Source organism: Podarcis bocagei, assembly GCF_964188305.1.
Source record: "Podarcis bocagei genome assembly, chromosome: 16".
Lineage (NCBI taxonomy): Eukaryota > Metazoa > Chordata > Lepidosauria > Squamata > Lacertidae > Podarcis > Podarcis bocagei.
The window spans coordinates 13,429,009-13,442,567 of record NC_138142.1 but is presented as its reverse complement, the minus strand read 5'-3'; the positions used below and the strand labels follow the sequence as shown (position 1 = coordinate 13,442,567).

At 44.2% G+C, this 13,559-nt stretch overlaps 1 protein-coding gene across 2 annotated transcripts in view; it reads left to right on the top strand.

The window, feature by feature from the left end:
• Nucleotides 1–13,559, top strand: part of TBX1 (T-box transcription factor 1) — a 55,098-nt gene that overhangs the window by 27,543 nt on the left and 13,996 nt on the right. For both annotated transcript variants that reach the window (XM_081174914.1, XM_081174913.1), the window contains exons 4-7: nt 973–1,144; nt 3,245–3,400; nt 11,247–11,314; nt 11,628–11,728. In XM_081174914.1, coding sequence (XP_081031040.1) covers nt 973–1,144; nt 3,245–3,400; nt 11,247–11,314; nt 11,628–11,728 — 497 coding nt within the window. The remainder of the gene's footprint in view (nt 1–972; nt 1,145–3,244; nt 3,401–11,246; nt 11,315–11,627; nt 11,729–13,559) is intronic.

Genomic DNA, 13,559 nt, shown 5'->3' with positions numbered 1-13,559 from the left:
TATTATATATTATATATTATATATTATATATTATATATTATATATTATATATTATATATTATATATTATATATTATATATTATATATTAGCAGATAGATAGATAGATAGATAGATAGATAGATAGATAGATCGGCAGTTTATAAACGCTATCATTTCCCTATTTTATAATTTCTTGTACACCACCACCATTATATATTATATATTATATATTATATATTATATATTATATATTATATATTATATATTATATATTATATATTATATATTATATATTATATATCATATATCATATATCATATATCATATATCATATATCATATATCATATATTATATATTTATTATATATTATATATTAGCAGATAGATAGATAGATAGATAGATAGATAGATAGATCGGCAGTTTATAAACGCTATCATAAATTAAACCTCACTACAGTAGATGTGACCTGTGCCCAAATGCAATACTTACCTATTACGTTGAAGTTCTGCTTGTCCCCCACAAGGCTCAAGGCAGTGCGTGTGGTTTTCCTCCCTGCTCTCCATCTTATCCTCACAACAACCCTTTGAGGTAGGTTACATTGAGAGAGAGGCTCAAGGTCCCCCAGGGAGCTTCACGGCAGAGTGGGGACTTGAACCAGGGTCTTGCCTAGTGGGGTCTAACACCATTGCACCACACTGCCTCACTTTCTAATCATACTGTTAAAAATGGTACACTATTGCTGCGCTAATTAAAAACACCTAAATATTTTTTAAGTCCATTGAGACAGGGTGATGCTGATTTCGACAGAGTAAATAAACAACCCGTTCTTTAAATTGGTTGTTTATTTAACCTATCTGAAGAACAGGGTGCTTATTTGATGTATCAAAATCGATGTTTTTACAAGTGTTGAATTCGCTGTTGGCAACGTAGATTCGCAAATGTAAAACTTAGCATGGCGGCTAACCCACTGCTGGCTTTTCTCCCCATACAGATATGCATTTCACAGTTCCTCCTGGCTGGTGGCTGGCAAGGCAGACCCTGCAACTCCAGGGAGAGTCCATTATCACCCAGATTCCCCGGCTAGGGGAGCCCAGTGGATGAAACAGATTGTCTCCTTTGATAAACTCAAGCTCACTAACAATTTATTGGATGACAATGGACATGTAAGTGTTGTCTTGGAGAGGGCGAAGCTAACTGGGAAACATTGAACAATATAATAATGGAATGAGTCTTGGGTGTGGGATGGTTCTTGCAGTTGGGTGCTGAGAGGTGCTCTGTATCTGGCACATATCCTGCCAGTACAAGGGGATCTGCAACAGCTGCCTATAAGGCCATTGAGCCAATTTTAAGGTTCTGCTCCTTGCATAAAGGTAAAGGGACTCCTGACCATTAGGTCCAGTCGTGACCGACTCTGGGATTGATGCGTTCATCTCACTTTATTGGCCAAGGGAGCTGGCGTACAGCTTCCGGGTCATGTGGCCAGCATGACTAAGCCACTTCTGGCGAACCAGAGTAGCACACGGAAACGCCGTTTACCTTCCCACTGGAGCGGTACCTATTTATCTACTTGCACTTTGATGTGCTTTCAAACTGCTAGGTTGGCAGGAGCAGGGAACGAGCAACGGGAGCTCACCCCGTCGCGGGGATTCAAACCGCCGACCTTCTGATCAACAAGTCCTAGGCTCTGTGGTTGAACCCACAGTGCCACCCGTGTCCCTGCTCCTTGCATACAAAGCCCTAAATGACTCTGGACCATAAACGCCTCCCCCCCAACACATTTTACCTTCTGCTCCTCAGCAAGTGCACTACAATCAGCTAATAGAACCCAGTTGGTTATCAGCTCATTGGTTGGTTATCAGCAGTAGAAAAGTCCACACAGAGGTGGACTTTTCTACTGCTGACACCAGTGTTGTAGAAACCCCTCCCTGATGAAATATGAGAAGCCCCATCAGCATTGGCATTCTGCTGGCCCCTAGAGACACTGCAGTTTCACAAGTCTCCCGCTGAACTGAACTTCTGATTTTATTGTTTACACTGTTTGCTTTTTTAAAAAAACCAAAACACACCATTGTCATGCTTTTTAAACTGCTTGTTCGTTGCATATTTTACTTGAAGACATTTTGGTGCCCAAGCAGGTTGCCTTATTTAATTTGCACGAGAACAACTTGCAAACCTGAATGTATTTATTTGAGAGCCCAGGCCCTCCGAAATTGCGGCAGGCAGAAGCATGGTTCAAAGTGTCCTGGACTTCAGAATGCATAACTTTTTGATGGGGTTGCTTCTTTCTTTAGTGGCACCCATCAAAAAAACTAAGCTAGAAGAGATTGCACACCCTCCAAGCCAGATTAATAAAATGTTTCAATCAAAATCATTGGGATTTACTGACTCAAATAAAGAGGCTGTGTGGTCAAAAGGCCTGGTGAGAGAGAGAGAGAGAGAGAGAGAGAGAGAGAGAGAGAGAGAGAGAGAGAGTAGCTAGCACAGGTGTGTAGTACCTATGGTCTAATCACTGCTTCTCAGCCTAGCCTACCTCAGAGGGTTGTTGTGGGAGTTAAATGAGGAGGTGGAGAATCATGGGTGCCACCTGGAGCTCCTTGGAAAAAATGTGGAATATTGGCATCCGTTGACACAATGAACAAATAATGTTTAGGTATCCTGGTTCCTAATTGTACAGCGCTTTGTACACCAGCATCATCACCTTGAACTTAACCCAGTAGCTAACTGGCAGCCAGTGCAGTTTTCTCAGCAGTGGCATTGATATTTTGCTCCAGATTTCATTTTTTCCTTTTTTTGGGGGGGGGGGCACAGTGATTTCATAAATAAATCCACCCAAATGATTTACATTGCACACCAGTAGTCCTTGTGGAGTCCTTCTGCGGTCCAGATGTCTCCTCAAAGTTAGGGGTGCACAGATTGACCCCCCTCACCCCCAGTCTGCCCCCTCTGTGACATGGTATACTTCAACTAGGTAATTTGAAACTCTGTATTTAATGGTCTTATTGGGGGGGGAGATATGGACTTTTCAGATGGGAATGTGAATTGCTTCACATACTTCAAAATATGGTAAGAAGCCAACTCTGCTGTGCTGGGGGGGGTGTGGACTTTCCTATCAAGCAGGGGCCCAGACGTCTGCCCCAAAGCCTTGCCCCCGATTGGCACCGCTGTCAGTTTCCTGCGTGGGACCTTCCTTTGCCTCTCTGCTTTCCATCTTGGTGTTGTAGAATGACTCAGTTACGATCTCCCTTGCTCGTTTTATCATCCAGATCATTTTGAACTCCATGCACAGATACCAGCCCCGCTTCCACGTGGTCTACGTGGATCCTAGGAAAGACAGCGAGAAATACGCGGAAGAGAACTATAAGACTTTTGTCTTCGAGGAGACCCGCTTCACCGCAGTGACCGCCTACCAGAACCATCGGGTGAGTATCTGGAGTTCATTATTGAGACACAAACCTTCCGTCCGGTACTTCATTTATCAGCAAAAGAAAGAAAGAAAAGAAAAAAGCACCTTTCCCAACCTTCTCTTCGAGCCACATGATGGATGGAGAGCCGGAAAAGAGAAGGCAGGAGAGAGAGAGAGAGAGAGAGAGAGAGAGAGAGAGAGAGAGAGAGAGAGACATTGTTAAGAGCAGTCAATCAACTGATATTGGTTTTTTTAAAAAAATCCCACCAGCCACAAAACAACTATCCATAAAGTGCTTTAAGGTGACGTGTCCCCAGTTAAATCAGCTCAGATGTGATGAGACTACGCAGATGGGATCAAACTGGTTGAGATGCAAAAATTGCTTGCAGATTCCTTAGGAAGAAATGTATGAAATGCATTGCATAAGTTGCGCTCCAAAACCAATCCCCCCCCTCCCCAAAAAAACCCCAAGGAGGCAAACCTAAAAAGGCACTAAAGGAAATTACATTTGCAAGTGGTCTCCAGTTTCTCCTCCTCTTATTATTACTACTACTATTACTACTATTGCTATTTTAATGTATATACAAAGCAGGCCTCTAAGCAGATATTATGCCCAGCACATTTTGAGTATAACAAGCTCTTCATCCAAGGCAGTTAAAATAATTCAGAAATTATTATTCAATCAGTTTTATAAAATGAAGAGGAGTTAACAGTGCCATGCTATATATACACACATGCATACTACTACTAGTACTAGTACTACTATTACTACTAAAAAACCTTTATTGTCACTACACCACCTGTGTGCAGTGAAATTAAATGAGCCCAACCATACACTCAGTCTTGTTCGCACTCAGAGGTAAGTCTCCTTGAGTTCAGTGGGGCTTACTCCCAGGTAAAGTGGGTAAAGGGGTGCAGCCTGAGATTATATAACTTGTCACTCTGCCATTTAAAAAGATTTCTGTGCCTCTGGGCCCTCCACACTCAGAACTGCCAAACTTCAAGGGAGCTTTGTTTGTGGTTTCTGTCGAGTGTGAATTGCCTCTAGAGAAGGAAAATGCAAGACAGAAGGGGAAAAAATGTCTACACAACCAATTTTTACCAGCTTCCTATTAATATTTACTAGGCTTCCTATTATTATTGAGTTGTATCCTGCTCAAAGTGGATGCACTGAAATTAATGCACATGACTAACTCAAGTTTATCCATTTCAGTGGGTCTGCTCTGAGTTATAACTTAGTTGGATGGCAGTTTCTTATTGATTTGTTTAGAAGGTTTTTATATTGTTTAGCTACAGTAATCTCTAAACAGCATACAAGGGATGCAATACAATGAAAATGGACAGCGGTTAAAACCATACGATCACACATGAGTGCTAGAATGAAAAAAATATTCAGGAGGCACTGGAAACTCAACACAGAGGCGGTCTGTCTGACCTCATCGAGAGAGGAGTTGCATAAAATTGGCCACTTGGTACTCAATGCACGGCTCCTCGTAGATCCAAACCATGGGTAGGCAAACTAAGGCCTGGGGGCCGGATCTGGCCCAATGGCCTTCTAAATCTGGCCCACAGATGGTCCGGGAATCAGTGTGTTTTTACATGAGTAGAATGTGTCCTTTTATTTAAAATGCATCTCTGGGTTATTTGTGGGGCCTGCCTGGTGTTTTTACATGAGTAGAATATGTGCTTTTATTTAAAATGTATTTCTGGGTTATTTGTGGGGCGTAGGGATTTGTTCATCCCCCCCCCATATAGTCTGGCCCCCCACAAGGTCTGAGGGATAGTGGACCAGCCCCCTGCTGAAAAAGTTTGCTGACCCTTGATCCAAACTCGGCATCTGAGCCATGGGGGAGCACTAACAGCGACCCCCCTAAAGACTTCAACATTTGGTTTAGTGGAAGGGCTATGTATTTTGTAAGAAATCTGTGCCCCCTCCCCCAAAAAACTAAAATTCCAAGGGATCCCTAGAGAGAGGAAATGACTTTCAAACCACAGCATAAGTATTCCTTGAGAAAGACATACAGTGGTACCTCGGGTTACATACGCTTCAGGTTACAGACGCTTCAAGTTTACAGACTCCGCTAACCCAGTAATAGTACCTCAGGTTAAGAACTTTGCTTCAGGATGAGAACAGAAATCATGTTCCGGCGGCGCGGCAGCAGCAGGAGGCCCCATTAGCTAAGTACGGACCTCCGGAACAAATTAAGTACTTAACCCGAGGTACCACTGTATTCAGAAGGAGGAACAGGGGCAGCTATGCTACAAATAAGCCCTATGACAGGAGTTAAAACGGGTTGGTTGCCCCCTCCCCCCCTTTTATTTTGTAGAACTAGGGTGTTGCAGGAGGAAGATTTGGGATGAATCAAAAAAGAGCACCCATCCTTTCTATCCAGCAGCAGGGTTCCGTGAATGGAATTTCCTCATGTGTTGTCTGGATCCAACCCACAGTCTATAAACCAATTGGAAATCGTTGTTGTTGTTGCTATAGATTTTTTTGTCATCTGCCCTGCACTCGGGTCCCAGGGCTGGTTACAACAATTTAAAATGCAACAATTAAAAAAATTTCTATTCAACACATTCACAAAAATAGGGTGGACCCTTTAAAAAACAAAAAGGCATCTCAGGTGTCAAAGGCCAAGGAAAAGAGGCAATTTGCAGATTAGCAATGTGGATTAAAAGCAAAATGTATATTCCCACCCCCACTTCAAAGGCAGTTGTGTTTTTGACATAGATCTTGTTGAAGTGACTCAGTAAGCAGTAGCTATGAAAATATGGCCCTAAATAGATTTGTGAAGCAAAAGTCTAGCACACCTGGAACACTTACCTCCCTTGGCTTGATCCTAAAGCAAATTAAGACAAGAAAGTCCAAATCCAAAATATCGCAGTGGTAAAACTACAATTCGTAAAGCGTAAAACAGCACTTGTTTGCTATGGATCATGGAAAGATGCAGCTAAATCCCTAAAACCATAATTTGTTAACAAAACAGATTAAAGTCCTAAAGCAAAATGTTCCAGCTTCTTCAGCTGCTCTGATGGCTTTAAGACTTTGATATCTCTGCTTTTTTAGTCACTGCTAATATAGCTACGGATGCATATTTGCCTTACATGTTTCACGTATGTGTCATGCTCCCTAGATAATCCCATGGCTTTGAATGGAGGTCTTTGGGAAATATGGCAACTGTGAATTGCTGGATTTCAGCTTAGAAGCACACTAGTCCAACTTAGCAGTGATTTAGTAAGAACAGCCGTTAATAACTTCCATCCACAAACCAGCAACAACATAGCGCTTGGACCCAACCAGTTCAGACATCTCCTCAGCGCGCTCGCTTAGATGTTGTTTCTGTTGCACACACTGTAAATATTTCTAGTTACAGGTAGGTAGCCGTGTTGGTCTGCCGTAGTCGAAACAAAATACCAAAATTCCTTCCAGTAGCACCTTAGAGACCAACTAAGTTTGTTATTGGTGTGCATGCTCATACCAATAACAAACTTAGTTGGTCTCTAAGGTGCTACTGGAAGGAACTGTAAATATTGTTAGGATCACTGATAACCTTTCTTAAACACAAATCAAGCAAGCTTGTTTTCTGCTGTTCCGGAGGGTAGGACCTGAACCAATGTATTCAAATGGCAAGAGATTGTGACTAAACATTAGGAATAACTTTCTGATAAGAGCTGTTTGGCAGTGGAACTGATGGCCTTGAATGGTTGTGGACTATCCTTCACTATCGGTTTTTAAACAGAGGTTGGATGGCTATCTGCCAGGGATTCTTTAGCTGTGATTCCTGCGTTGCAGGGGGGGTGGACTAGATGCCCCTTGGGGTGCCTTCCAAAATGGTAATACTTTATAGCCCCACCACCAACTCCAAGCTAATTGCACAGACTGTGAGTTGTACCCAACTGTTCTCAGATTAGACTCATGAAAATCAATGGATATAAGTTGGCCATAGCCATGCCTATTATTTGCAATGGGTCAACTCTGAGTAGGTTTAACACTAGGTAAGACCCCAAGTCTCTTTCTTGACATTACAGCTCCCGAGTTCATAATCTTAAAATCACAACAACAGGAAACAGCTTACACCACTGAGTTTAATAAAACTAGGGTGGAAAGAAACTTGAATTTGGATTTATCAAAGTACTACTATTGAGTCTTTCTACCTATGAGACTATGGGACACGGGTGGCGCTGTGGGTTAAACCACAAAGCCTAGGACTTGCCGATCAGAAGGTCGGCAGTTCGAATCCCCGTGACGGGGTGAGCTCCCGTTGCTCGGTCCCTGCTCCTGCCAACCTAGCAGTTCGAAAGCACGTCAAAGTGCAAGTAGATAAATAGGTACCGCTCTGGCAGGAAGGTAAACGGCGTTTCCGTGTGCTACTCTGGTTCGCCAGAAGTGGCTTAGCAATGTTGGCCACATGACCCGGAAGCTGTACGCTGGCTCCCTTGGCCAATAAAGCAAGATGAGCGCCACAACCCCTGAGTCAGTCATGACTCGACCTAATGGTCAGGGGTCCCTTTTCCTTGACTACCTATGGGACTGTGTACAGAAAGATGAGGAGCACTTGTAGAGAATTTGCAGCAGCTTCATAATGCCCTAATTCACAGCGTCCCCTTGCAGTGAGGGGAACCATGATAGATGAGAACAGGTTCGAAACTGGATTGTGTTTGTAGTGCAGACAAGCCCATCACCAGAGCTACTGAGAGAAGGATCAGTAATGGACTGTCAGAGCCAGCCCATTGCTTTTTGTTCTACTAAACTCTTTCTACAGGCCTGACAGAGTCCTCTGGCTGAATAATCTGCATTCAGCTTTTTGAGTCTCAAAGCAAGTTGCGTAGACTGCCTAGGGAGTTGCCCTCCTCCTCTTTCTGCTGCAGCAGTTCATCTGCTAAGCCCGTCTCTTGGTTTCTGAAGGAATTTGATCACCCTGGGAGGCCTTGAAGTATTATCTCCCCCCCCCCCCAAGAAGCTGGCAAGGGTTCCATGTTTTGCCTTAAAGAAAACCTCCCACAAAAATGTCCTGAACATCAGTGAGACATCACGGCTTGTATAAACCTAAGCCTCAAGCACTGTCTGAGGTACTGCAGGAAATGCACCACCAAGGTGATACAAATACAGTACGTAAAAATTGGTAAGCCGAAAAACTCCTCTTGGGGGAGGTCTCCGTTTTATCTGGACTTGTTCTGCTGAACCATAGAACTCAATATGGCATAAAACATGAGTTGCCTTTCTGAAGTACAGACTAGAATATCGATTCTGGGGTTTCTTGTGTGACAGATTTGTTTTTTATATAAATACCCACTTCCTTGCCAAAATAAATATTGATGTGGTCCATAAGCTGTTGGTTTAACTGATAATCAGCCAATGAACACATTAACCACCCCAAAGGTACCTTGAATCTGAGAATCCATTTTAAATGGTCATCCCATTCCAACCATTAATGGATTAGCTGCCTGTGTTGCTTAGTTAGGAGGAGAAACTCAAGCTTCATCCATTTTCCTAGATGGAAGTGTTTCTCTGTAGAGAAATCAGGATCTGCAAATCAGTATCAAGACAATTGGGCTGAATATCTACTTTTTGTCACTGCAGCATCACACAAGGTTACAACTGATGACACACAGTGTCACCATGAATCCTGCACATCAACACTTTGCTGACAATCCTAAAGCATGCTTGCCTGGGAGCAAGCCCTACTGAACACAGTGGGACTTACTTCTGAGAGAACACGCAGAGGATTGCTCTGTTGTGCTGCAATCCCATACGTATGAACCTTGGGGGCAAGCCTCACAGAACTCAGTGAGACTTACTTCTGAGCAGGCGCGTACAGGACCACACAGCAGGAAGTCCCTCTGAATCCGTGGGTCCAATCTGATCTGCAGATGCGACAATTTGCCTGTGTGTGTGTGTGTGTGTGTGTGTGTGTGTGTGTGTGTAAACCTGTATTGCTGCTGATAGTCTTTTTGTTTATGACTCGATTCTAAGAAACAAGAGTAGTATTACTCATACTGCTAAAGAATATGGAACTCTGGGCCTATAAATTTTCATTTCCCCCCGAAAAAGAATAAGATCAGAAGTGAAGCAGGCGGGGGGGTGGGCAGAGGGGCAGAGGTTCCACAATTGCTGTTCTGACAACATCTGAAAATAACCTTCATGGGAGCCAAGTACGGTGCCTTTAAGAGACTTCTCTGCCCCCCACCTCCCGACTGGCATTTATCTGATGGCTTGGGACAGCTGCTCCTTCTCTTCTGCTTTCTATCAGTTTGACCTCTAAGGCTGGAACTGTCACTGAGGGGCTTAAAGTTTGTTTTTCAACCCATTCCGGAAACTCACAATCACATACTTTATCCTTGGATTCGCTTAAATATGGGGGTGGGTGGAAGGGGGGGGGGAGAGAATGCCCTGTCTTTCTCCCTGGTGAATGAAACAAATACATGATTGCTCTTGTGGTGATGGGATGGTTTGGCAGAGGAGGGAGGTGGGGGGAGGGCACATGAAGTGACGTCTTCTTTCAAGTTTATTTGCATTTCTTCAGACAGATCAATGTATGTTGGGGGGGTGGGGGTGGGTCTGCCTTTCCCTGGTGCCCCAAATTAGCGTTAGCACAGAATACAATTTTGCATTTGGGAGCAGCCATGTGGTTGAACTTCCAAGGCATAGAGGGAGAGAGAGGATTTGCCTGTAACCATTTTCGAAACATCCCTGGTGCCAGGACCAAAAAGGGGGCCCAATATTAGGCATGGGGGAGAAATGTGATTCGGTTCACATTCAAAAGCGAACTTAATTATGACACACACACGAAAGAAAAATGAATCAAGTACGTATGGCTCAGAAGAATAAATTGCAATAAAAAAACAAGGATTTATTGCAACACATGACAGAATCTGATTCCCTTGCATTATTTCGATCTGTGTTTGTATGATACTCCATATTTCTGCTGCTGTTGTCCTTCCTTCCTTCCTTCCTTCCTTCCTTCCTTCCTCTTCTTCTTCTACCTCATGTCAAATTCTTTTTTTTAAAAAAAAACCACCCAACTCGTTTTTTCTGGTGTCCCTGCATAGACTGCTTATTGGGTAATCCAGCACTGTACATTCATGTCCCAATCCAGGACACACACACACACACACACACACACACACACACACACACCACAGACATGCTGTACTTGGTGTGTTGTACATCTCTAGGCTGCAACAACACAGCCATAACTAAAATTGTTTAAATCCCATTAGTTGGAGCAAGATGCATATGTGCTCAACTCTCTGGCATGAAACCCAATGTGGATTTCAAGTGCTTAATGTGCCCTGTGCATACCAGACTGGGGTGGATCCTATTCAGTGTTCTCTCTTAAAAGGTACAAAAATCTTTTATTTAGGAGTGAAGAAGGAAAACCATGCTATGATCAAAATGTGCTCAGAATAAAGGGAGCTGCAAATAAACAAACCCTATGTACTTTCTGAGAGTTAGTTCTTTGAGCGGGTTTTGTGCCCAACATTCAGCAAGTTTCACTGAGGGAGCTGACAGTGGCTCATAAATAGCTTTGCATACAGAAGGTCCCCGGGTCAATTCCTTGCATATTCAGTGTAAAACAGAAGTGGGGAGCCTATGGTCCTACTGAGGATGCTGGTATGGACTACAACTTCCATCATCCCTGATCATTGACCATGCTAGATTGGGCTGATGGAGACTGGAGTCCAACATGTTCCTCATCCCTGACTTTATGGTGTGGCATGCTTTGGAACAATTGATATAGGATAAAACAGAGCAACTTGCCCTCTTGAGGCCCTGGGGATTCCACCCTCTTGGTTAGTGTGACATTGTTGTTCCTTAATGGCCCTTGACATCTTTACTTTCCTTGAACCTCTCTCTTCAGATAACCCAGCTAAAGATTGCCAGCAACCCTTTTGCAAAAGGATTCCGGGACTGTGATCCAGAAGACTGGTAAGGATGTTTTTCTTCTCTTCCTCTGCTAAGGTCCTGGTTCATCCTAGGTTTGGATTCAAACATGTCCCTGGTGTAGAGAGCAAGGGAAGATGGAGCTGGAGTCCATTTGGAGCGCTACCTCAACTTCAACTTCAACTTGGGGGCGCTGAGATTTGGGAAGCCTTATTTAGATTGTGTCTTGGAGAATTGGGTTGGTTGCTTGGCTGGCTGGCTGGATTATCCACATAACATCTTGCTGTGTGTATTCATTATTCAGAGCCCATTATTCCTTTGAAAAGTCTAAACTCTGTCCAATCTTTTCCCACATTAGGCCCAGGAATCACCGGCCCGGAGCCCTGCCTCTCATGAGTGCTTTTGCCAGATCTAGAAATCCAGTATCTTCCCCTGTGCACCAGAATGGGACCGAGAAAGGTGAGTCTTTGTCACAATGGTAGAAAACCTCCTGCATTCAGGGCAGCTGTGGCTTGTTATGGTAGATTTAAAAACTCAACCTAAGAACAGAGAAGGTCCATAGCTCAGTAGTAGGCTGACAGCTTTGTATGCAGAAGGTCCAACCAGGTAGATCTGGGAATATCCCTGGGCCTGAAATCCCAATGGCCTACTGCAGGTTCATGTAGACAGTACTGAGCTAGGTGGACCAATGTTCTGATAGCAAACAGTTTCCCATGTTCCTCCTGCTTGGATTAGCCCCCCATTTAGTTATTGCAGTGGCTAAACAGATGCACCATGGGAAGCCAGCAAGCGAGAAATGAGTACAGTAGCCTTCTCCTTGCTTTTGAATGATTCCCAGCAACCGGTATTCATAGAAGAGGCCGAGATTATCAATTGCTACTAGCCATGGCGGATATACACATCGCTGCCTCCAAGTATACTAGCCACTGGGGAACAACTGCAGGACAGAGTGAATGCCCTCATGTTCTGATTGTGGGGTTCTTGGGTGAATCTGGCTGGCTCACTGAGAAAGAAAAAAAAGACTGGACTAGACAGACCTTTAGTCTGAATGCAGCAAGGCTTTGGACAAATTCCAGTGGAGTGGTCATGATAAGATGCAATCCCAGGACATCTGGGAGAACATCCCAGGAGCCATAGAGGTTGGATGGTCATCTGTCATGGATGCTTTAGCTGAGATTCCTGCCTTGCAGAAGGTTGGATGAGATGAACCTCAGGGTCCCGGCCAACTCTACAGTTCTATGATTCTATATCAGGTTCTCTCTCCAGCACCATGCAAGGTTAGGCCAAGGAAATTTGTTGCCTGATGTGAAGGACAATATCAAACCCACCTCCCCAATTCCACTTTATAGACTGAAAGCTGAATCTTCAATGCAGGCAACAGGACATTGTCTACTGCAACAGAAGGCAGCACGTTAACTTAGCAGGTGCAGGACTTGCCATGCTTGGCACACACAACAGTGTCCTCCAACACCTCCTCACTGCTCCCCGACCCCTGGCATCTGCTCCCTGAAGCATCCACCTCACAGGAAGCTGCCTTATAATGAGCCAAACCATTGGTCCATCGAGCTCAGAATTACTACACTGCCTGGCAGTGGGTCTCTCCCAGCCCTACCTGGAGATGCCATGGATTGAGTCTGGGACAGGTCAGACTATTTGTTCATCTAGCCCTAGACTGTCTGCTCTCACTGGCAGGGGCTCTTTGGGGTTTCAGGCATAGAGATCTTTCCCATCATTTGCTACCTGTGATCCTTTTTTAACTGGGACCTTCTGCAAGCAAAGTGCCTGCTCCATCCAGGGGCGAACTAAGGCATTGTGACACCCGGGGCAGGGCGTCGCTACATAGGGCATATGTGCGGCGTTGCTACATATGACGTATGCGGTGTACGTAGCGCCGTAGCACATGTGCTGTACTTAGCGGTTTGCCGGTGGCACCACTCCAGCGCCATATGGATGGTGCCGGGATCCTCTGCTCACAGCTGCAGCTGCAAACGGAGGATTCTCCACATGGGCGGTGGCACGATGGATGCTCGCGCCGCCACGGGGTTCCTTCTTGTCACCCCCGCAGACATCTGTGTTTCAAAGAGAACGTCAGCAATGTCTAGGCAACACGATGACCATGTACATACGCAATAGACAATCTTTATAGAATTCCTTCAAACCACAAGAAGTACAAAATGAAATCTTTAGTCTCAAAATCTCTGAAAATCTTTAAATGAAGCGAGGTACCAGACTTTGTATGATGAGAGACAAGCTGTGAAGCTTTGTGTATTCAGCAAATATGATGCCCAAC